At 37.9% G+C, this 26,647-nt stretch overlaps 1 protein-coding gene across 2 annotated transcripts in view; it reads right to left on the minus strand.

Annotated features, from left to right (window-relative positions):
• Window positions 1–26,647, minus strand: part of LOC122811594 (heme-binding protein 2-like) — an 81,793-nt gene that overhangs the window by 23,840 nt on the left and 31,306 nt on the right. For both annotated transcript variants that reach the window (XM_044083546.1, XM_044083545.1), the window contains exons 4-5: window positions 26,460–26,574; window positions 23,453–23,586 (exon numbers count right to left, since the gene is read on the minus strand). In XM_044083546.1, coding sequence (XP_043939481.1) covers window positions 23,453–23,586; window positions 26,460–26,574 — 249 coding nt within the window. The remainder of the gene's footprint in view (window positions 1–23,452; window positions 23,587–26,459; window positions 26,575–26,647) is intronic.

Below are 26,647 nucleotides of genomic sequence, written 5' to 3' on the forward strand. Positions count from 1 at the left end.
CGGTGTTAAATTACCACTTCCATTACATCAGCTCCCTACAGACTGATATGACTGCCAAAGCCTGCTATTCAGTCCTTCTCTCCATCGTTATTTATGGGAAGGCCAGCCTTCCTGCTCTGCTAGAACAGCCTCAAGTGCCATGCCTTCTGGAGATTAGATGAACAAGGATGGCCAGATTCACATTTGCCAGCAGTATTCCTATTTGGTAGCACTTTTTTGTGAAGAAGAGTTTAGTCTTCATCCTGTTGTGTGTTCTAGAACTTCTAGTACAAAATCTTTACTGAGTGAAGGGATACACAGGTAGGTGGACAGTAATGTTTCCATTTGGTAGAACTATAATCTGAGATAGGAGAGTAGGTGGGTAGCTGGTCATTGTTTTGGGAAATGTTATAGCACAGTTCTGTGTTCATAGGTTCATAGGTTCATAGGTTCATACTAGGCTATCTGCCCGAGGGCATTTACAAGCCTAGCCCATAGTTTTGTGGCTTAAGCCACCCCTTTAGTATGGGGAACTATACCCATTATTTTGCTGTGCCTCTGTTGAGCAGTGACACTGAGGTAATCCCTGGGGTATATATGCGATCTCCCATCCATTGGTCAAGATTTCTCTTGAACAAGGCCAGCGAGGTGCTCTGCCTCACATATACCGGGATTTTATTCCACAGCATAGGGAGTCTTTGGGTGATGAATCTATCCCTCCAGCACGTCCTATTAATAGCCGTGTCGAGGTTTAAGTCTCCGCCTTGTGGCTCTGACGGATCTAGATTTTTGAGGTGAAGCATATTCATCAAATCTGGGTTTGACATGGCCTTGTATGTTAGGCAAAGGTCACCTCTGAGCAAGCGGTAAGCGACTGAATAGAGCTGGAGTTCTTTCAGTCGGGCAGCATAGGACAGATGTTTGAGACCCTTTATCCTTTTGGTGAGGAACTTTTGTGGCCTCTCCAGCTGCTGCAAGTGTCGGGTCAGATACATTCCGAATGGGGCATTGTATTCAATCATTGGTCTGATGAGTGATGAGTATAGGGAGACTATGACCTCCCTTGATCTAGATGAGAATCCCTTCATGATAAGGTGGGCAATGTAGAAGGTCTTCCTAACTACTTTAGCTACATGGGTGTCGAATGACAGACTACTATCAACCTGGGTCCCCAGGTCCCTGATAACTTCTTCTGTACTCAGTGGATTGCCACCTATTTGGTAGCTAGGGGTAACCTTGTTTTTCCCGAAGGGTATGACTATGCATTTTTGGCATTTAACTTTAGGCCATGGCTCTGGCACCAGTTATCCGTTTCTGTGAGACCCTTCTGAAGGATATCTGTGTCAGATGTGTTTTCTACTATGGCCCAGTTTGCAGTCATCTGCAAACTTTGTCAGCCATAACCCTCCTGTGTTTACTTGTACTTCGGAAAAGTAGATGCCAAACAAGAGTGGGCCCAGGACTGAGCCCTGTGGTACACCACTTGTGACAGGCTTTGAGTCTGACATGGCGCCAGCAACTCTGACCCTGTGGGTTCTGTCACTCAGCCAGTTTGCAACCCATCTTGTGATGTATGGGTTAACATTTAAGCTGATGAGTTTTTCAGTGATACCCGAGTGGGGTATTGTATCAAAGGCCTTAGCCAGATCGAGGTAGGCTGTATGGACTGCCTTTCCCTCATCAATGGCTTTGGTGACTGTTTGAAAAAGTCAACCAAGTTTAGAAGGCATGATCTGCCTTTGACAAAGCCAAACTGGGATGGATCCAAAGTCTGCAAATTCCCTATGTCTTTATTTATGAGGTCCATTATGATCCTCTCCATGGCTTTGCAGATAAGGCTTGTCAAGCTAATGGGACGGTAATTTCCAGGGTCGGTGGAGGCACCGCCTTTGTGAAGTGGGACCACAGTTGCAGTGCGCCACTCTCTGGGTACGTATCCAGAGGTAAGACTATGATTAAACAGCTGTCCTAGCTGTGGGTTTAATTCCTCGTTGAGTTCGTGGAGCACACAGCCGGGGACACCATCAGGTCCCATGGATGCTGTGTTTTTGCTTTGTAGAGAGCAGTTCTCACTTGGGCGTTGTAGATGTTTGGGGGGCTGCAATCGCTTGTTATAGATATCTCTCCTTATGGGGAGGGGAGAAGTTTGCACTGAACCTGTCAGCCAGTATGTTGGCAATGTCTGTAGGATCAGTAATCTTCACATCATTTTGAACTAGTTCTGAGCATATCTGGGAGTTTCCTCCCAGGTTTCTAACATAGCTAAAGAAGGCCTTATGATTGTCTTTTGAGTCTTTAGCTATTTTTCTCTCAAAATTTGCTTTGGATGATTTTATGAGAGCTCTTAGTTTTTACTTATAGTGATCAAGGGTGTCTTACCTTTTAAGGATTTTGCTCTATCTTGTAGTAGCTTCCTCCTTTTGTTGTAGAGTTTGTTTATGGCTGGGGTCCACCAGAGTGGATGCTTGCCTTTGGTACAAAGAGTCTTTGTTTTGCTTGGGATTGCCTTATCCATGCAGTCCTGCAGGTGCTGGTAGAAGGCATTTGTAAGTGATTCAGCGGCTTGAGTACTGTTTTCCGTCGGCTCGGGGCCTTAAAGGAGACCACACTAGTCTTTAGAAGTGTGAAGTCGGCTTTCGAGAAGTTCTTTACTGTGGTCTTTTTTATTTCAGGTGGGGGTGGGATGAGGACCTCCAGCGAGATTAGTTTGTGATCTGATCTCACCAGTGAGGGGTATACTTCCGGTGTTGAACATTGTGCTCCCATGTTCGTGATGATGAGATCAAGTATGTTTTCTCCTCTTGTGGGGATGGTGACTAGTTGTTCCATGGCATTTGAGTTTATGAATTCCAGGAACTTTTGGGCTAGGGTGTTTGGGCTTGAGTAGTGTTCCCAGTCTATATTAGGGTAATTGAAGTCACCTAGTATGATGGTGTTTGGTGATACATTTATCCCTCTAGTGTTTTCAGGAAGGCCATGTGAGGTTCCTGAGTTTGTGAGGGTGGCCTGTAACATGCTACAATTTGCAGAGCAGTCTTGCCTATGGTTAATTGCACCTGGATGGTCTCCGATGCATCATGCGTTGCCACCAGTCTTGAGGCGTGGGTGTCTTTGATGAATATGGATACCCCCCCTCCTTTCTTGGTATTGTCCGGATTTTGGGGCCGGAACGCATGATAAGAGGTAAAACCTGATAGTGCTGGGGTGCTCTCAGGAGCCTTGAACCAGGTTTCTGTCACTGCACAGACATCGATGTTCTCCATACTGAGAAGGGCCTCGAGTGCGTGCATTTTGAGATTTAGACTTCTGGCATTGAGCAGCATTACCCTTAGTTTTTTCCTTTTTGTGTTCTAGGGTGGTAGGTTTAGAATTTGAGCCTTGCCTAAAAGGCACTATGGGGGTGGCAAGAGCCTTTGCCAATATCCGAATCCCAGGGTGACAGGTGCAAGCCGTCCCTTGCGAGCAGCGTGGCTTGTCCAGCATGTCATCCCAGGCAGACAGACATTGGATCCCCTTTGAATGACACCAGAGTTTAAGCCAATTGTTAAAGCTGATCATCTTATCTCTGTATTGTGGCATCATTCTTGGTGAAGGTAGGATACTGCTCAAGGTCAGGGTCATACCTGCCTGGGCTACATAATCAGAGAGCTCCTCAATGTCTCTTTTCATGTAGTCCAAGGAGGTACGCCTCAGGTCGTTTACACCAGCGTGGACAATGACTGAGTCATATTTGTACCTGCTGTTGAGAGACCTGAGTGCTTGCGTTATGTGGCGGATTCTAGCGCCCGACAGGCAGCTTACTGTGACCTTCTCCTTACTCAGTCTGGTGGCGGACGTCAGTGTGTCTGACTATGGAGTCACCAATGACTAGTGTGTCTGGCATTGTGTTTGGCCTTAAGGGCTGTGACTGTTTGACACTCTGACTGTGAGGTCTATGTGTTGCAGGTGTTGTGTTCTGAGGTGGTGGTTGTTTGGGTGTCTGCTTTGGTGGCCTCTGCTGTTTTGGTAGATTTTTGATCAGAGCCGCCGAGTATGTCTTTGTGTGTTTATGTGTATGATTTGAGGTTGTGATGGTACTATGTGAGACTGGGTCTATAGTGTGTGTGGTAACCTTCTCCTCCTGACTGGTCTTGCCAGTCCTATGTTGAGAGAGCTCAGCCTCCAGTTTGGCCGTATAGTTGCATCTCTCGCATGTATTTGTGTTTTGTGGGAGGAGGAGAGGGTTGTCTGTGTACATGAGGCAATTGTAACATTGCCTCAATATTCCCAGGTTCACCAGCTGAGCAGGAGAGGACACTAGCAACTGATCCCTCGACATGCTAGAAGGACTAGACAAAAACTTTAAAAGAGATTCGGGGACGTGGGTGACCGAGAAATGGGGGTTTGCCTTTTTGGGGTGCTATCTATAAGAGTTCCGTATCAAGGTAATAAGTACTGTAGGAACAAGTGCTAGGTTTAACAGATAAAGAAAAGTCTACTTGGAGTCAAGTAGAGATGATCTGTTTAGGTATTAGAGAAAGTGCTAGTAACAGGGATGCTTAAAGGTAAGATTGAAAAGAATGCACTCTGCAGTGTGCACTAGAGAAGTTAGATATGAAAGTAGGTAACTTGAGTTTTACCTGTTTAAAAAGTTAAGGTTTAGTGGAGAGTTACTATTTTTAAAACAGCAAGATGGACTGAAAGGGGTGGTTACTTTTGTATTTTGGTACTATGAAATACTGTAGGATGGCCAATAAATTTAAATAATTGAAGGGGTGGGATTTCAAAAGTGATGGTTTTGTGATTACTCACATAAGCCAGTGAAAGTAGAGAGAAATGAGATATATGGTCAGATTAACATAAGAGGCGGGCAACTAGAAAGACAGTGGTATTTTAATATGCTGTTAAACAGAATGCAAGCAAAACACAAGGTAAAGAAAACAAACTACAGTATTCAAAATATAGAAAGACAACACAGAAATACAAAAAATAACAGCAAACTAACCTTTCCTTCACAGCAAAGTGTAGCAGAGTCTGGATGAGCCTTTCACTGGCTGCTTCATATTGCAATTTCCAGCACACCGCACTTCCATGAGTTCTAGTCTTCTTAAAGAAGAAACGTGTGGAAATTGTAACTGTGAAACAATATCAGTAAACTACTTTGTTCTGTATTGTTTCAGGAACATTCCAGCATATGTGATTGGTGTGCTGAAATACAGAAAATTTAGTTTTGGAGCACTCTGACAGAGAAAGTTAGCAGTGTGATGAACCCCTTTCCTCCTCAATAATAGTAAAAAATAAAACATCACATCAGATGTGGGTGTTGTGTGCTACTTTTGGGTGACATGCACTACCTTTTTTGTGGCTGTAAGCTGAAATTTGATGTTTTTTTAACTGTTGTTTGAGCCAAGGTCACTGATGGGCCATGAACCATGAACCACTGGCCATGAGAATATTTTAGCATGGATGGCCTATTTTAGAAGCACTAGGCTAGCTGCCCTTGTAAACCATTCTAAGTATAGCCAATTTCCCTTTAAATGTGAGAATTAAACCTTGTACCTTGTGTCTGTGAAGTAAACACCTTAACCATTATGCTAACCTCCATCTTCTCTGTCACGACTATCCAGAATAAAACAAGACCAGGAGAAGCCTGAGATTAATCAAGTATCCTGCTCATATCTAGGATGTCTAGGGATGTCATGGAAGAGATAGCCTGAGAAATGTAAGACGGATGGCTTTTGAGGCATCTGTTATATGGGTAAGATTAACTTTTTAACACTGCATTACATTTACCCAGAAGTCTAATTATGAATAGCGCAAAGAAAGCAGATTTTCCATTGTTGGGTTTATTATAGGTTCATAGCTTGGTACTAGGCTATCAGCCCTAGGGCCTATACAAGCCTAGCTATAACAATTCCCTGGCTATTTCTTCCCACACTATTTACTTTAAAACACAGGGGCTCAGAGTACAGTGAATCACACCCATGTCCAAACAATGGCGTGAACAAACACAAATGTCAAGGGGTCAGAGTCTTGCTGCAGGGGCTATTCTGAAAGCAGGAACAGTAGAAGCATTAGCAGTTACGGCAGTACCCAAATGTTTTTAGGCTCTATAACCAACTTATGACACAAGCCATCAGCCTTGGTAACATGGTGCCCTGCCAGTGTAGTGCCTATGGAATTAGTGAATGGAATTAAGTGTTATTTCAGAATCCTGAACTACTGGCCTCATGTCATCCAATGGGACAGTAGGGTTCATAGGTTCATAGGTCCATGTCATCCAATGGGACAGTAGGGAACTCCAAAGAAAGTGACATTGTGCTGGTTCACTACTTGTTTTCCCTACAAAAGAATTAAGTCAGTTATCTAAAACCTAAATCCTTCAATGTTGTGAGGCACCGAGTACAAACATAATGTTCTAGGGCTCTAATGACCAATCCAGAGACTGAATCAAAAAAAAAAGAGAAATTTACAAGTGTGAGAGAAATGCATGCTTTTCCAGGACTGTACACGTTTAGAAACTGCAACTGTAGTTTAGTATTTTTATCAGTTTCTCCTGGTATGCTTGACTTCCAGGGTTCACACACACACACACACACACACACACACACACACACACACACACACACACACACACCTTTAAATCTACTGCTTAATCTCACCAACCTCAATACTGCAACAGCTGCCAGGGAATGCAAGCATCCATACCTAGGACCTAAGGGAGGACAGCTAGCCAATGGCTGTTCAAATTCTACCTGTAGGTCTCCTAGCTAGCCTTGCAGTTTGACCAGTAATCAAATGTACATCAGTGGGATCTTGCGTGGGAGTGCATGTTTTCACTGTTCTGACAGTAACCAGGCTTATGACAAAAATGTTAAATGTGTACATACACATCCCTTCCCTAAGATGACATACTTATTTCCTTACTTTCTTCATGTTCATATACTAGACTGAACATGTATAACCATTCTGCTCTTATACTGCTTATCCTGTGTAACATGCACAGTATAGATTAATAATTACTGTCTTTAATGACTTTTTTTTTTCATGTAGGTGGTGCTTGTGCTAATCAGTTGGCCTTGCAGTCCGCTTCTTTTATCTGGAGTTTTGCAACTCAAATGACCCTGAGCTTGCAATGGCAAATACACAATACAGTAATTAGTAATAGGCAGAAAAATAAAGTACCAGTGGAGTTTGTACTACAGGCCAAGATGTGACCCCATTTGTCTGAGAGTTGTAGATGTTTTTGGGTTACTGACTCAGCCTGAGCCTTTCTAACCCCTGCATTTTAATCCCCGATATAACACCCTGGAATTAATTAATGTCAACATAGCTTGATAAACAGCACTATTCTGTGAAAATACTAAACTACAGCAGCAGTTTTTACACGTGCATAGTCTTGGAAAGGCATGCATTTCTCTCACATTTGTAAATTTCTCTGTTCTTTATTTATTTATGTATTTTTTGCTTATTGCTAATTACTGTATTGTGTATTTGCCATTGCAAGCTGAGGGTCATTTGAGGATAAGTAGTATAGGAGCAGAATGATTAAACATTTTCAGTCTATCACATGAACATAAAGAAAAAGTTTTGTATGTACAACAAATGAAAAAGAATAAAGTCATTTTGGTAACAGGTTATGTGCCTTTCATTGGAGCAGGCTGGGACAGCAATTCAGCAACTGGCAGTAAAGATGACAGTACACGATTTCTGTATCCTGATGAGAACCAGAGATCTTGGTTAAATTAGACATCTGTTTCTGCAGGCCAAAGACAGAAGGGAAATGCAGGTTTAGCTGTTTATGGTCAGGTGTCCGTGTCATTGCCTTTTGCATAGCCGTTTGAATTCCTTATAGCACTGGCACTGAGGAGGTCAGACCTACTAATTTACAGAGCCAAGTTCTATTACTAAACTACTAACTGGGATGTGCACGCAAAATTCATCTAGGAGTATACAGGTGTAATCTAAGTCAAATTATTTAGAATGAAGGCAGTTCTGCAGCTTTCAGGGGCTCAGCAGGTGATAAACCTCAAAAACCTCATCAGAAAGAAGCCAATGAGATGTACGAGCTGTACTCCATCATTCAAGAGCAAAATTATATGTGCAAAGGTTTCCTTCTTGTTGCCTTTTGCAAGCAAAACTGTATGGACAATCTGACTAGGACTAGAAAACAATCCATTGTCCACTTATTTGTAGTATTAGGATATAAGATGACAGCAGCTGTCTGCATACAACAAAGGTTTCCGGCCCCTCCCCCTTTTCCTAGTCAAATATATGTCTTGTGAAATAGAGTCAGAAATGGTACGTTTTAGTGTATGTTTAATTCATGCAACTGTCTTTGTAGAAGGTACGCTGAACAGACTGACGCTTCTGCATTTGTTAGACTGCACAGTAGCATGCTGTTTTTGGCATAGAAGATTATATAGAAGGTAATAATAGCCTTCAGTTTTCACTTGTATTTTTACAAGTTTCTTTCTATGAAAATGAACTTTAACTACAAAGATCATATGTTCCAGATTTAAAGTGACAACATTAGTATATTGAATATAGCTATATAATGGGTAAGCATATAGTCTTCATACAATGTGGGCGGACTTGGATAGGTATGCAATGACTGTAATGAGGCCTGTGTATATGCCTTCAGCCATGGATTGTAAACATTTTTGAACAGACACCACTCTGACCTTTTCTATCTAATTTGTCATTCTGGACCTACTGTTTGGTGATTTACTCCTTAATACAAGCATAGATATAATGATCTTTAACTCAAACTATCATATATGGGGAGGGGAAATTTTTCTTAAAAAAACCTTCATAAATGAAACATGGGTCACGTTATATAACCCTTTATACTTACAGCCTTCTCTTATACTTCTCTGACAGTTTAATAACTAATGGTACTGATCACATCTCTCAGGGGTAACTGCAGATCAGGTATTCTTCCATCACCATTTAATCTTGCTTTCTCTCCATGACCTGGGAAAAATCTGAGTTACTCGCATTATAGCAGTAATCAGTCAGTGATCATGCCTTTTTTTTATACAGTAACAATAGCTTCTAAACATTTATCCAGCTGTTTATACCAGAACTATAAGTTACTTCTCGAGATTTTTTTTATTGGAAATAATATACTCAAACTATCATTAATTGAAATACTCTCAACTAATAAGGTTGCTGTGATATATTACAGTCCATTCCAGATTACTGAAATCGAAATAGGATTCATGGAATCTGTTTTGCTGAATCTTCTAGTTACTGAAAGTCTCTTGGAGGAAGCTTTAGACTTCAGGCTTTCAAACTTCACAATGTAGAAGGAGACTCCCTCTTCAAATAAATATTGGGGTGTATCTCACTTTTTATTCACACTCACACGCTGCCTGCCACCCTACCTATACTCAGGCTAAACTTTCTTTTATATCTATTTCCTCAATTTTATTTAATGTCTAACCTATTCATCTTCTCAAATACAAAACATCTAAGTATTCAGATGACTTTGACATAACCTGAAATAAATTCATAAACTTTATGAAAAGACTAACTAGTCCCAATCTCCTGTACTAAAATCACTCTCTGTGGTGACATTCATTCTATCCTCCTCTGCAACTAACTCCTGTACAACACCCACAAAACTTCAACTTACTTCCATTATTATTTGTAGTATTATAAAAAAAGTTACAGACCTACAAGCATGCTTTATTCAATACTCACTAGATATTACTGTCATTACTGAAATGTGGCTAAACTCCATATAAATGACTGAAATTCTATCCCCTGGCTACAATATAATTCCATGTAAAAGACTACACAAAAAGGGGGAGGCATTGCAATTGCATACAATAACTGTCTAATTTTCTCACCCCTCAGAACTGCAGAACTTCTTATCTCACTTTTCAGTGTTAATAAACATAAGATATGTATAGCTGCCCTCCACATACCAGCAGATAATAATATTAGATTAAAAGAAATTCTTTGCAAGGTAACTGCAGATGGTACTAATGAAACCATTACATTAGGCAACATTAACACTGGTTAACTGTGACATCTAACACCCCACCTACTAATCTTAACTTGTACGGTATCAAACCATCTGTTCTCCAACTTGACTCAATAAATCAAATCATAAAAATTCTAGCAAATATGCTAACTCAGGGATAGTCCCTGATTCCCTTAGTGACCATCACTTTATATTTGCCAAAAGACATCACTCACCAGCAAAAAAAAAAAAAAACATCAATATATAACTAACTGAAATCTTTCTAACTTTCATCCTGGCAGTCTCAATAAGTCCTTTAACTGGTCTCCACTCAGAACCATGCCACTAGGTGAAGACATTAATAAATTCAACAATATATTCATGACTACTTTAAATACCCTTGCTCCTACCAAAAATAAAAGAGTAAAAACTACTCAAACCCCCCAACTGACTCATTCAACTAGAATTCTTAAGCAGAAATGTGGCAAAGCATGGAAACAACAGCACAAAGATAAAACCTCTCAAACTTTACATCTATACAAAGAGTTGCATATTTTCACCAAAAAGTAAATTTACCTAGACAAAAACATATTACACAGAGCCACAAGATAATCACAAAATAAATAAATAATTAATCCAAAGAAATTCTAGAGCTCAAGTAAGAAAATTCTTCAGCTTGGTTTTCTTTCCTCACCAAACTCCTATCCAGACTTACCTCCCTCAGAAACGGCTACCAAATTTAACACTTTCTTTATCAACATCGTAGCCTCTCTTACTTCCAGCTCCCCCAACCATTTAATCAACCACAAAACTCTACTAGCTCTGACACCTCTGCCTTTAACCTCCACCTTCTCTCCCCATCAAATGTTAAACAGCTAGTAAAGAAACCAAAACCCTGTTCTCCTTCTGTTGGTGTCCTCCTTGCTGAGTACCCCTAAGCTTGCTGTAGATTCTATTGCATACCTGGCCTCGATTCTCATCAACAGATCTATTCAAGGTTCTCATGCCCTTTGGAAAAATCATTTACTATCCCCCTCAATAAAGGAGGTAACTCTTCTGAAGTATCTAACTAGAAAAATTACCATACTGTCCCCTGTTTCGAAGATCCTGGAAAAGTGTGTTCATGAGCACCTCCTTCAGTACCTCTTGCAAAATTATATCCTAACCCCACACAACGTTGTTTCCGACCAGGCCATATTACCACTACAGCTCTCCTCAACTTTTCCCACACCATGAGTAAGACTAGAGACCAAGGAAAGTTTATCTCTTCTGTTTTTCTAGATCTGTCAAAAGGCTTTGACATAGTGTCACTTTAGAAACATCTGACTGAAATGTCCTGTCTGGGCCTTTCCAAATCAACTCTTCTGTAGTCCTCTAATTGCTTACCTGAAAGATATCAGTCTGTGAAATGTCTTTCTCCTTCTCTCTCTCTCTCTCTCCTTTTCTCCTTCTTAAAACATGTGTTGCTTAAAACTCTATTCTCGGTCCATTGCTCTATAAAATTTTCATAAATAACCCGCACATCTTCTCTCAGTAAGCTTGTGGTTTAAAGAACTCAATTAGAAGCCTCATATAATTGGAATAACTTAAAACATTCACAACGATCAACAGTCACCAGGGTTCTGCTGACTTACAAGACTAATACATAGCTGGTTTGTGAATCAGTGAGAAAGACTTGGTCTACTTTGACCACTGATGAACATATGAGATCGCCAGAAAAACACCAAGTTGAGAGGAACGCTGGACAACCAAAATAGCGTAACAAAATTTAATCACCGCTTTCGTCGTGAGACTTCTTCAGAATACAAATTAATGACATAAACAGACACACCTTATATAGTCAATAATAAATTGATTAATTGACAAATAAAAAAATTCATTATTCAATAAAATTCTAATAAAGAAAATTTTTTAACAATAAATTAAATGTATGTTAATTAAAAAACACTTTTGAAATAGTTTTATCAATATCAAGTCTAGCATCTCTCAAAAAACATTTAATGTTGATTGTGTCATTAAGTCCTGGAAATTTATCAGATTTCAACCTGATCTGCCATAATGTTTCCCTTTGCTCAACATAATTTTTGAAATCCCCACCCCTTAAATCAGTTTTACAAACTTCTATTACAGAAAATGTGAACTTTTTAAAGTTCTTGCATGTTAAAGAATGCTTAAATAAAGCATTGTTTTCGTCACAAGTCTTAATACTGTACAGATGTTCACGAATTCTGACTTTTAGACTTCTAGTTGTCATTCCGACATAAAAAGCCGGACATGAAATGCAAGAACTGATGTAAATAACTCCTGCTGTATTACAGTTTACATGTTCAGGAACAACAAAAGTTTGATCAAAATTTTCTATGGTAATGAAAGGCCCTGTTGAAATGTACCTACACATGTTGCAATTTAAACATTGAAACATGCCTTTCTTATTGGTAATTTTATCAGTGTCATTGGTGGGGATATTTTCATTGTATTCTAAAGATTTCTTTATGCTGAAGTTATTTCTAAAGGAAAAAATAGGTTTGTCTCCTAAGACTTTACTTATATCAGGGTTACCTTGGATAATGCGCCAATTGCTTTCAATGAGGCGTCTTATCCTTAAACTATCACTAGTCATGTCCAAAGTACAAATAGGTGTTTTTCTAGTAATTATTTTGGGATCACGTGAATTTGTATTATTAAGGCTGTTGTTTGATGAAGTATTAAAATTCAAAAGTGCTGGATATAAAGTGCATCTTTTGTCTAAAACTTCTCTAATTGTGTTTTCTAAGAAAAGTTTGTCGTATCCCCTATCTAAAATAAATTAGCTATAAAAAATAATTAATCATTCAAATCTTTGTCCTTTGATGTCATTCGACAAGCTCTTATAAATTGGCCTTTGGGTATATTTTTAATAACATGAGAAGGATGCCCACTTTGAAAATGTAAATAACTGTTCGTAAAAGTGTCTTTTCTGAAAATTTTACTATGAAATCTGGACTCAACATTGTCCCACCAGAAAAGTACATCCAAAAAATTGATAACTAACCCTATATTGCCTAAAGTGAATTTTAAATAGTTAGATGTTGAATTAATTTCACTTAAAAATTTGTTTACTGTATCAATATTGACTCTAATGATGAAAATCAAATCATCTACGAACCGGTGATAAAATAAAATTTCATATCTGTTCCGCATAGCTTTTAAACTATTACATTCCCACCAGGAAAGAACTAAATTGGCATATGAGGGTGCGGCGGGTGAACCCATTGCCACCCCTCTGATTTGTCGGTAATAGATGTTGTCAAATAAAAAGAAATTGTTGTTTAATAACATTTCCAAAAATCTGCAAATAGTTGAAACTTGACTGGTATTTAAACTTGTTTTTAATGTTAAGAAGCTACGTATGGCTTCAACTCCCTCTTCGTGAGGTATACATGTATATAAAGAAATAATATCTAAAGTAAAAATAATGTCTGTGACAGGATCGAATATCTTTTTGTCTGTAAAATCTTTCAATTTTTCAAGAAAATGCCAAGAATCTTTGATATAAGAATCTTGCCTTGAAACTATTGGCCCTAAGGTGGCGTCTATTACCAAGGAAATGCCTTCCGTACATGAATGTGGAGAAGAAACTATTGGCCTCAAGGGAGGGTCAAAAGGACATTTGTGTATTTTAGGTATCCCGAAAAGGATACCTATTCTAGGTTTGTTAATAACACAAAAGTCGTACACTTCAAGGTCGATTTCGCCTGTCATTAGTGCATCATATAATAGAGAATGAATCAACCTAATCTTTTTGTTAATGTCAAATAAAGAAACTGTTTCATATTCATGTTTATTGTTCAATAACATTAACATTTTGTTTTTATAAGCTGCTTGTGTCATAACTACTATATTCCCTCCCTTGTCACTTCTCATAAATCTTAATGTTTTATTTTTGTTACGTAAATTGTAAAAGGCTTTCCTTTGCTCTCTATTTAAATTATTGAAGCTGTTGTAACTCTTGATGTCTCTCTCAATTTCCTGTATGCAAATCTCTTCAAAAATTCTTAAGGTGTGGTTCAGCTGGGGGTTGTATGTTGAAGGTTTGATCAACACTTTGGTGGGTAAAGAAATATCATTCAACAAATACTGTAAATTTAATCTCCTGACAAACTTCTTTACATCCACTACGGTTCTGCCATAATCTGCCCTGGTGGATGGAACAAAATTAAACCCCAATTTCAAGACATTTAGTTCAGTGATGTCAAAATTGACTTCAGTTAAATTAATAATGTCAAAATTATTCTTGTCAAGGTTCAAGTCTCTTCTCCTTCTTTTCTAACGGTGTCTTTTTCATAAAAAAATGGTTAATGGTGGAAGTCGAGGAAGCAGCCACTGAGATATTACTCACTTTGTTTTTTGCCCCAGCTTCATTAGATGTCAAAATAGTTTTTTCCAAGCTTATATTGTCATCTGTTATGTTATCAGAATCATCAATGTTGTCAGAAACTGTGTTAACTGTAACAGAATCAATTTTAGCTGGTTCGTTGGCCTGTTTAAATGCTGGCTCGCTTTTGCTGTCAATGGCATTTATGTTACCAGTCACGACTGAGCTATAGCCCCATCTGTTATTGTCAGAACCTAAAAAGAATTTAGAATTTCTCTCTTTGTTGTTTATAGCAAAAGAATTATATGCAGTGTGAGTCTCATAAGACTCAATATCACGTAATAACTTTGAATGTTTCCTATTGATGACCTCTTCCGAATGTTTTTCAACATCTTCGGAAATTCTATCAAATAATTCTACTTGCTTTTTGTTGTCTGACAGAGCTTTTTTAAGTAACGATTCAATTTTGTTAATGTCATCTTTCAAAGTTTTCATTTTTAACAAGTTGTTGTCTAATAATAAGCTTAAGAATGACAGTCCCGCTTCATTAAAAAAGTAAACTAATTTTTTGAACATCGGATCACCAAGACGAACTCCGTTGGGGCACTTAAAAAATCTGAGCCCCTTCGGAACTATTTTCAGTTCTATACAGCGTTCGAAATAACAGTTTTCAATGTAAAGGGAACGGTACCTTTTAAGTAGGTTGCTGAGAACATCCCTGTTTTTGTTTGTTTCTTCATTGCTGTATAAAGAAGATGAAACGGAACAGTTTCCAAACGGATTATTGGAATATTCCAGCACCGGTTGAACTCCCGGCGCATTTCGTTGATGTAATCTCTGTTTGGTACTAGTAGCTTGTTTCTTGGTGCGCGCTGAAATAAAGGTGTCATCAGTAATGTCTATAACTGTGTCACGTTTTTTAAACGATCCTGAAGGACTTTGGGCGTTCGCCTCTGTAGTTTCATTGGAAGCTTTCGCTACCAAAAAATTTAAAGATTTTTGGATGTTTATTAAAGTTGTCAAAAAAATATCATTGACCTCCATATTCACGGTAGTTGTAGTTGTTGAAGTACCCGGCGTGGGATGAATGCTCAAATTTAGCAATTGGTCATCGCTCTCCTCAGCCATGGATGATAATGATGAAAAACCACAAAAAAACGATAATCCAAAAAGTAGAACACCAGAAAAACACCAAGTTGAGAAGAACGCTGGACAACCAAAATAGCGTAACAAAATTTAATCACCGCTTTCGTCGTGAGACTTCTTCAGAATACAAATTAATGACATAAACAGACACACCTTATATGGTCAATAATAAATTGATTAATTGACAAATAAAAAAATTCATTATTCAATAAAATTCTAATAAAGAAAATTTTTTAACAATATGAGATCGAGTGTAGGTGTTGAACCCAGTTTTCGGTTTACGAATATGAAATCTGAGAATAGGCGATTATGTTATAAAAGGCGGTTCAATGCCTATATTTCAGAGTTTCACAGGTACTCTTCCATGTGGTAAATGTAGAGCTTGTGAGTATATAGATACTGCTACCTATTTTGTTCACTCTGTCACTGGAAGAAGGTTTGATCTCAAAGTTAACCCTGATGGTACCACTAGGAATGTGATTTACATGGCTAAGTGCTGTTTATGCCTCTGCTTCTATGTGGGGAAGACTAACATGCTTGTTAAAAGAGAGTATTTTACAACATCAGTACAGCACTGGGAAAAAAGATTCCACCAATCAACTAGTAAAACATATTTAATACACATGGTGATACACATATTTTTAGATTTTTTTGTGCTACAAATTATTTATGAGGATGCATGAGGTATGGATTTGATTAATAAAATTGAGCAGGTTGAATTAAGATGGATAGTTATTTTGCAAGCTGATACCTTTACTAAGGGAAAGGAACTTATGTCACAGAGTTTTAATTGACTGATTAAATTACTTATTTGATTTGTGTATTTAAACTCTGTTTAAGATTTGTTTTTTATGATCTGATGAAGTATCGCATTGAAGTGAAAGAGCTTACCTATTCTGTTCTACTCCATTCGAATAAAAATATTTTAACAGTAACTGTGTATGACCAGATCTTCTTTTCTTTATGAGTAATTAAAGAAACTTAAAACAGCGTGCTTCAAAGAGGCAAAGCCTGAAAAGACTTGCAAGCAGAACACAAAATATATGTCATACATTTGGCATCACGGGAATCTCACTAAGGACCATATTAAAATGAATAAACAAACCTATTTTACCCACTTATAAAATAAACACACACAAAAACTAGTAGACCTTTTTGGTACTCACTGACTATGATCACCATTCCCTCTCCTACTTCTAGCACCACTGACTCAATATCATCTTAATTAAACTTCTACTTGGCACAGACAGTACTGTCTCTGATTAATAATAATAACAATCCATGTCTCTCACTCTCTCTGCTTCTCCCCAGCCTGTCCTATTTAGTCACATTCATTCTCACTCCTCTCATTCTCAACCTCTACTATAAATAAACTTCTACTGAAACTAAAACCAAACTCTTTAGCGGCTGACTGACTTCCAAAAGAATACCTCATACCTCATAACAACAGTTGATGCCATGGCTTTCCCTTTATCTATACTGACAAACTGATCTATATCTAAGAGATATGTCTCATCCATCTGGAAAAAAAATCCTATATAATACCAGTCCATAAAGGTATGACATCAACAGACTTTTTCAACTATAGACCTACTGCTATCTTCTCTGTCTAAAATACTAAAAAAATGCATCCAATTGTAACCTATTCAGTACATTAACTCTAACAACCTTCCCCAAAACCCAGCATGGTTTTAGGCCTCATCATAGTACCACTACCACTGTCCTCAACCTTGCCAGTATCATAAGCCAACATGGGAATGACAACAATTTGTTATCTTCACTATTCTTAGATTTATTAAATTCATTTGACTCAGTATCCCATCAACATCTTAATGAACTTTCTTATCGCGACCTCACCCAGCCCTCTCTCTTATGGATCCACAGTTATCTGACTGAGAGGCAGCAAACAGTAAAATGGAAACAAAATCTATCCTTCCCACAAGGCTCATTATTAGGGTTGTCCCCTCCTTATTTAGCATTTGTAGAAACAAACTACCTAGTACCAACTATCTCCCTAGCACAGTCAGTATGCTGACAGCTCAGTCTTTATATGTGCAGCTCCATCCTTACCAGCACATCAAGGCATCCCTGTAACTGAAACATGGCTGAAAGCTACAAATCTGCTTCTAAATTCTACACAGTTCCAAAAATTAAACACAGTCTTTCAAAATAACCTTATGCAACACAAAATTTGAAACCGTAACCCAATCAAAACTTCTGAGTGTCCTAATAGACAGTAACATCAAATCTGACTAACACATATTGCAGGTCATTAAAAAATACTTGAAAAACTTGGCTCCCTCTATACAACCAAATGCTACCTGAAAATGTCGCAAGACCAACACAAGCATCAATCTAACATCTTTCATCTCTACCATATGCCTCACCTATTCTTACAAAACCAGAAAGTACACTTAAAGATAAACTCTTCTCATGTTACAATAAAGTAGCCAAATTTGCTGCCAGCAGTATGTGTGTGATTCATCATTGCAGAACCCTGACAGAACAAAACTGACTTGAGATACTCAACTATTTAACATACTCACAACTTATTACTACACACAATGTTATACATACCCAAAAATGTCCAGCACTAAAAAGATAACCTGCAACACTACCCTCCAGGCAGAGACCTTCGCTCATCCAACAAGCTCTTGGTAATCACAACAAAGTCTAGTAACTCACCAGGTGACTCACTATACTCCCATTGCATATCTAAATTCTGGAACAACATTCCAACATACCAAAGACTGACCATGAAACATTCCACCGTTAAACCCTTACTAAAACAACATTTAAACCACTTATGGTTGTGCACATGCTCCTCACCTGGTTAACTCCATTTTCTTTTGTCAGCTCATATTCCCTACCTCGTTATAACCTCTGTCTTCTTCTACACAACAAACCTTTCTACTGCTTCTTCTCAATTACTTTCCAATCTTAATCCCCGCTATACATTTCAATTGCTTTCTGACCATCCCACTTTATCCATCTGCTCTCCATCACACTCTGATAACCAGGTTCATTGTCAGTATGTACCAATAGTATGTTTACCGGACTGTCCCTGACTTCATCTACACAATGCTTCTCCCTCTGTTCTAACTTTAACTATTACCTACCTACAGACTACTGTTTCATGTTCTACCTCAATTTTATTTATTTATAACTTCTGTACTGTAACCCTCCTTACACGTCTTGTAAGTCATATCTAATGTCTGCTTGTCACATATATTGCACATAAACTGTTTGCATACTTAATGTTTTATACGTGGAACTTAGTATCATGTATAATGTCATCACAGAAGCATAGGCACCGGAAGCTGTTGAAGACTGGGGGACAGAGGGTGAGAGGGGCACTTAGTGATCTAAAAAGGGCAATTTTTTAAAACTATTTACTATCACAACATAGGTTCACTTAGAGGACATTTTAAGCTTAGCCAATTTCCCTTTTGGTGCTTGAATTAACATTTCCTGATTGGTCTTACCTATCCCATGGCTGATAATTGTACATTAGCCCTAGTGAGAAGAAGTGATCATACCATAGATAATTTGAGGGGACCCATGTAAGGGATGCAGCATTTAGGAACTGCTTCTAGCCATTAGTGGCATGAGGGGCAATCCTGGAGTACATTTTCTATTACCAATCCTTAGATCTAAGTTGCATTTGAATATGGACAGGGATGAGCTTTGTTTTACTTGAATGGAGAGCCCCCTCCCCAGCTACTCCAGTGTTCCATTACTTGGCTTTTTCTCCTCAGTTACCATAAACACTGTTCAAACCTGTCGGCATGCATACTATTTTCATATTTACTTCTACAATGATTACAGAAATTGAAATAAAATAGCACAAACACTGAACCATTTGCTAAACAAACAATACAGTCTCACAATGAAAACAGACTTAGCATGAGCAGTAAACTTCTCTGCCCTTGAAACTCACATTCATTGAAAAGGCATGAAAATCCACATTCATTTTGCATCTGGCCAGTGGAGGACTAAGTTTACCTCTGGGTTGTTTTCAAACCATAGGCTCCTTACACATTTTTAGGGCACTGCATACATGTATGCATTCTTTGATTCACCTTCCTGATTGTATTACATTATATTCCTTGTATAATACAGCACCACTTGTTTGAATATGTTTTAAATTTGTAGTTTTGAACAGTTTTCTAGTAAGCAATGAAACAAAATGTATGAGCCAATAATGACAAAACTAGCAATTTCAGAAAATTTCAGCCATAAAAGGCCACTCAAACTTCTGTCATTACAATCCACTAATATCAGTAAATATGCAATCTCTGCAGAAGTAAAAGTCATCTAAATAATTCCACATTAAAGGGATCTGTAACTAATGAAGAGGTTGCTGCTAGCAAACAACTTTATATTTCACTGTTTCATCTACAAATAAAGTGCCTGTTGCCCTTGAAGAATAAATTGCCTATGTTACATTAAAAAAAACGATAAGCTATTAATATTGCAATGGGGGATGGATGGCAAACTAGTTCATCTGTGCATAACGAGACACTGTTCAAATTTTTTCAGAAATATGCATATTCCAGTCGTGGCTGAAAAGGGTCAATAGACCACTTCACTTACCCAGCTAACAAACAGTAAATAAGTAAATGCTGTACTACTATATATATTTTTTTTTTAATGAATATATACATTTTCTTGACTTACCATGAGTAATAGACTTGTTTCATAAACATATTGAGGCATTTCAAGGTGTGCTCTTCAAATAAAGCCTACTACTTGTTTAATTTGTAATCACACCTCATGTGTACAGCAATACTATTCTGCTCATGCATGTGAGATTCACTGCTTTATCTCTGAAAATATTAGACAATTGTATATAAACTATACATTTAGTTTACTACTGCATAGTTCAGTAATATTCTTTTCCTATAGTAAATATTTGTAACTTAGGTTAAGATACTTATTTGCACATGTAAAATGCTTCATAGTTGTACATAGGATTTTGATATTGTATTAGTCCTTGAGAATTTGCTTAAAGACATGTAACCCGTTTCAGAATTGAACCTACATTCTCCTGATTGTAAGAAATACACATTTAAACCATTTTAATCAAACCAAGAATTATCTTATTGTAGTAGTTTGTATGAATTTGTAAACTGCCATTTTTCTTTGTTGCCTCTGCTAAAAAGGGAATATACCCAGTCAGTCAACCTGGTAAACAAAAGCAGATAGATAGATAGACAGATAGATAGATAGATAGATAGATAGATAGATAGATAGATAGATAGATAGATAAAAGGATAAATAAATAATCACAAGTTATTAAGTATTATACTTTTTAAATGAAAAATCCAAATAAATTTGTATTTAAATATACTCTTAAATGAATTATCTATTAACAGAGCTTGCCCTTAACATTTGGCACAGTAATTCAGACTTTTTTCTCTCATGACTTCATGGGTATGCCACAGGTAGTATGTGTTTAATATTCACACTGTTTCTCCCCATTGCTCATGAAATAAATTCAAGATTTTTTAAAGGTACAAAAGAGAAAGTACCTTAGAATCCAGAGCTGCTGTTGTTTTAAATGATGTACACTCCAGATATTTGCTATAATGAAATAAAATAAAACATGTTTGCTGCTCTTAAATTTGATTCCTGTTCTGTTTGCAATGTTCTTTTCACACTAACACTTTGAATAGGGGCAAAAGGCAATTGTGAATGAAGTTAGAGATGTTCCAGACTCCAGAGGATAAATGGAATGGTATATCCATGAGGTTGGAGAAAGGGAACAACTATTCTCACTGTATACAATGATATTCTATAGGTACATAAATGTGGAATTTATAATTCTTCCTACTTTCACTACCACTACTTATCACTGTCCAGAACTTCACAGTGCTCAAAAGTAATAATAAACGTTCTGCACTGGTCTGCAGGGAACATTTTGTCATCTGCCCTTCAGTATTTTACTGTACGCACAGGTCCATCAGTTTTGAAAATGAATCACGTTAAGTGAAGTAGTTGAATCATGGATTTTGTTTTGGGCAGCATTCAAGTTAAACGAAACACACACACACACACACACACACACACACACACACACACACACACACACACACACTAGAAACACCTCTCCTTGCCTGCAAGTATGCCAGGGAAAAGCTGTGCCTGTACCTGAAACACTCTGCTGTACCATGGGCAACAACAGAAGTTTAAAATTTTGCACCTAAGATGCACGCATGGGCATAGGTCCTCCTTAAAGACTCCACTGGTGTAAATAAATCCATGACACCACCACCGTAGAGCTTTTTTTTTGTTGAAGCTGAAGTTGCTGCAGGGGCTAGACAAGACAAGATGGTCTTGTAAAAGTGGGGGGGAGCACTCCCTCCCCCACACTCTATGGTTCCCACCCATGCACAGAAGAAATATCTGTGTTCTCTTTGCATAGTGTCAGTACAGAACAATTGCCTGTTTGCATCTATATGTCTTAATAACTATCCATGTAATGAATCTTTGTAAAACATTTGTTTTGTCTTTAGTATCTTAAATGTATGTGCTGTAGCTTTTCTCAGTAGGCCTTCACTGAAAATGGGCTTTGCAAATTTGACTTTCCTGGTCAACAAAGACAATAAATAAGCAAACAAACAAATGAAACAAATAAATAAAATACCGTTCTGTTACATTTAAATCACTGCCTTGAATAAATCTGCTTAGCCAGGGGTGAAAGCTGTCTTAGAATCAGCTGTGATTTATTTAAGTGAATGTTACACTAATTGCTACAGGTCCAAATTGGACGTTGCAGCTGGTAGGGACAGACCTGTGTTCCGGAGAAACAATTTCCCTTCCAGACTTGGCATGCTGCTCAATGACCTAGAACAAATCCCAGCACCACATAGTAGTCCCTTTTATTTAATAGACCCCCCCCCCCCTTAGAGATAAAGCAGAGTAGCTCTGTGACTCTTTGTTAAGAGAAACTTGAACAATTGGATGGGCAATCATAAGTACATTTCCAGTCTGGCCTGTCTATGTTGGGGTCTGATGTTAATTCATACCTTGGTAAATGGGTGGATCATTGGCTAGACTACAAATGGTCCACTGCATCAACAGCCTAGTATGACCCTGTGAACCAATTTGTCTCCCTTTGGCCATTCTCTTCTTGTTTGTTACCCATTTAAACCTTTACTAATTCCCCATCTTGGTCATCTACTTATGTTGGTCTCCCTTAATGTCCCACTCCTGCCTGCCCTCCACCTGCATGTCTCCTTTCTGTACATCTCCATTGTTCTAGCTGTCCTTGTCTATCATTTTCCTATAAATGACATTCTTTCCTTCCATTCCTTTTCTGACAGCTTCTTTCGTTCTGTGCATTATGCCAATATTCTTCCTGTCCGTTACCCTGCTTAATATTTCCTTTCTCATCTACTCCCCAGCTATTGTTTTATCTATAAACTCATTTTAACTTATTTTCCCCATAACCATCCCACTCCTGTGTATCTCCACTCACCCCTTGCTTGTTCTCCTGTAAAAACCCATTCTTGCTTCTAAATCCTCCTGCTATATATTTCCTTTGTAACTACTCCATCACTTCCCAACATCTAGTTTGCTATCACTTCTGTCTATTCATTTTCTTCTTATGCAGCCCACCCCCACCTAGTCCTCCTTTTGTCTGTCTAGTCCCTATATATCTCCTTCCTGCCTTGTTTTCCCAGTTCTCTGATCCTCCCTTTTTTGTCTGCCTCGTCCTCTGCTTGCTTTTTTCTTTGCTTCCTACCCCTCCTTGTTCATCTATTTCTGTTCTCCATGTACCCATTCATTTCCTGGATGTTCTGTCTTCTTGTTCCTTTCCTGAATCTTCCCTTCTGTCCATCTCCTTCTGATTGGTTCTTTTCCCCGAAAAGAATAAGAAAGGTCATTCTGTATTCTAATATATTACTTAATTCACTTTCTAGTCACAAGTTCAAGTGAAGTTATCTTTCTAAACTAAAGGAATTCATTAATACACACAATTATTATAATAGTGAGGTTCCATGAGCTATACTCACGTCACTGTCGGTGGGCACTGGTGGTGTATCCTGGTATGCAGCTGGAAGTAGGAAGTACATTTTAGACTTCTTCTGTCTGCTGGCATCTTCAGAAACCTTAGTTATAACAGGAGCTGTCATGTTAATCTTGACACCTGCCACAAACAGAAACAACATTTTGTCAGTGCTGAGTTCTGTTTGTTAAGTAACTCTGCTGGTATAAAATGACTTGTCAGGGCAAATATTTAGTCTGGATCAAATTATGCAACACAGAAATATTGGCAAGATGTTTTGGTTTTACTTACTGGGTGAAAATGCTGAAAGCTGTTAAAATTATATGGCAGCATTTGTCATGTTAAAAGTCTACCCAGTGATGGCAATTTGCAAACACTTTGCCCTAGAAAACTGCACATTCAATCCTAGTTCATAAACGCAAGTAATGAGAACTATTCCTAATTATTGCATGTGGTGTCTGACAGTGACTACTGTATCCTTTTGGTTTCACTTGAAATATGACAACTGTTCCATCAGTAAGATAGTCTGATGTCTGTTTTGTAAAATTTCATTATTTTCATAAAGTTACACAGAGAACAGCAGGCTTGGTTGTTTCAGCATCTTCCCTAGACTTGCAACATACAATTTGTTGTGATCTTTTCTGAGGAACAAAATTAGCAAATTTTATGTTCTATGTAAAAATGTTTTCACAAAATGAATATAACATCTATTTTTCTTAGACCCAAATTTGAGAAAAGACCACTGTTGTATTTGTATGGAAGTCTAAAGAAATCTCTATACTTCATGAATCAGATGTAAATATTTCAAGCAGCCAACATTACAAGGTTAGTTATGTAAAATTAACCACAGATTCATAACAAAAGCATTTTCAACATTTAGCCTTATATTTTAACATACTCATGTTATGACCTTCCTTCTCCCTGAAATAAAGTAATGAATAGTCTTAGTCCCTGGACTGTGTAAAAGATTATTCCAGAAGCTAACTACAACCACCCTTTGGGTCAGAACTTACAAACACAGTGTCTTAACTGTGATGAGGTTTGTATCTCCAGAGGTGGTATGCCAACATTTTGGGATCAATATTTAACAAAAATGGCTAAGTTATGACTATTCATTGAAATGCCCATAGAAATATATGGGATCAGAAAAGCTCACTTGCCTCCGTTACTGTCATCGCCTCAGTCTGAAGACATCCCTCAAACATCGGATACGTCCCTGGTTAAGTGACGATGATACTGCTTTCATTAAAAACTGCTGTTAGATAATTATGGGTAGAATGCAGCAGAATATAGGGAAGGGTGTAGAGTGATGGGGACAGAAAGCTCAACCATTGTCTAGATTGCAGGTTTCTCATAGGACAGAGGAGGGGTGGATATTACACACAGTTTTGACACAGGAAATAAATAATAGGGGTTGGGTACTCCCATTGTCACTATATGGAAAACTGAGGGATGAAAATGTGCAAAATGGTTGGATGTTTTATTAATTTAATGTTATAATGAAACATTTTCTGAAATTCATGATAGGTTATGTTATTTCAGCCAAGGACACTGGTGGACTAGAACATTGTAAGGTCCTGATGACAAGAACATAGTGTTGATGAATCACATACCCAGTATCACAGCTATGTGAGTAGTTGCAGAGGGGAAAGCCATGCCAGAATTGTATGAAGTATCCACCTCCCGTCTTTTTTTTTTCAGAAAACTATATTCAGTGTGAGATCACAAACATAGCATGAGCCAAGCAGCCAAGAATTAAATAATGGATGCTTCTGATTTACTCAGAGCAGCACACCCGAATTGGTTACCTCAGACAGGCTCAATTAACTATGGATCTCCAACACTCCTCATACCTGATAAACTGTTATGTTTTTTTAACCTGAAATATAGGAAACTTTCATACCGACTGATTCAGTAAGGTAAAAATAAAGTAATAACAGGAACCAAAAAGAATGTCTGTGGAGTGAAACATCAGCATTAAGATCCCTTCATCTGCCCCCAATCAAAAAAAAAAAAAAAAATAATCAGGAACCCAAGAGGATTTCTAGGGAGTGATAATATCAGTCTTAAGACTCCTCCCAGTTTGTTCCTTCCAGTCAGAAACTGGGTCTAGGATAATTTGATAAAGTAAAAATACTTTATCCACAGCATACAATAAATGAAATTTCAAGTACTGTCTCTCAAAAGCCTATGTATACTAACAGCAAATCAAGAAAGTAGAAGAAGCAATGTTATTCTTAGAGCATCTTGGTTAACAAATGAAAGTGAGAGTTCTGAGAAGAGCTATGACCACTTACTGTAGCTTTGTAGGTATCGAATTATGACAACCATTGTCTTCCCGACCTACGCAGCCTGCTACAGAACTAAAATTAACACGGAGGTGTGTATTACAGCAAAACTATGAGATGTCTCCAAGTAGGTATCATGATGGGTGACGAAGATTAGAATCTAGAAACCCCTTAAGCTGAAATATTACCAAGATAAAAACTTCAGTGGAAGTGGGATCTTTAGAAAAGGGTAGAAGAAGGAGCAGATTACACAGAAAAATGAGGAATTTTGGGAGCAATACATGCAGAATAATGTTTTGGATGAGGAATTAGGTTTAAGGGAAGGCAGGAATTGAATGAGCCATGTAATGCTTGGCTGACAATGACTATATAGAAGATTATGTGTGATGTATAATGTTTGCAAATAAACATATGTCAATATTCTTTGTTTTCATTTATATAAATATATGATTGTCTATGTCATAAGGGATAATTCAATAAAGATGCTTCTTGTTAAAAAAAAGATAAAAACTTGAGTGAACCATTTGACTTCTAGGGACTTCCACTTTTTTCCAGATAGAAATGGGCTGTCGTGGATCAGCTGGATAAGGTGTATAGGCATCAAATTAATTAACAATGTGCCTTACAATTTCTGAGCTCTGTTACCAAGTGAAAAAAAAATACATAAAGATGGCCCATCCAGTTGAAGGTGTATTCACTCAATTCTCATACTCACAGACAACTTACCGCCTTCATTTTTGCCCTGTATGTAGCGGAAGAGGCGCCAAAATGCTGTTACTGTGGCTGCTAACCTGCCTTTCATCTCAGTTCCAGCCCAAACAGATGCTTTATAACTGCGGACCTGTGACAAAATAAACAACATGTTAGCAGAGGCCATGTCCTGCTGACACTATCAGCCAGATGAAAAGCTTTCT

This window comes from Protopterus annectens, chromosome 9.part0, assembly GCF_019279795.1.
Source record: "Protopterus annectens isolate FY-2018-M chromosome 9.part0, PAN1.0, whole genome shotgun sequence".
NCBI lineage: Eukaryota > Metazoa > Chordata > Ceratodontiformes > Protopteridae > Protopterus > Protopterus annectens.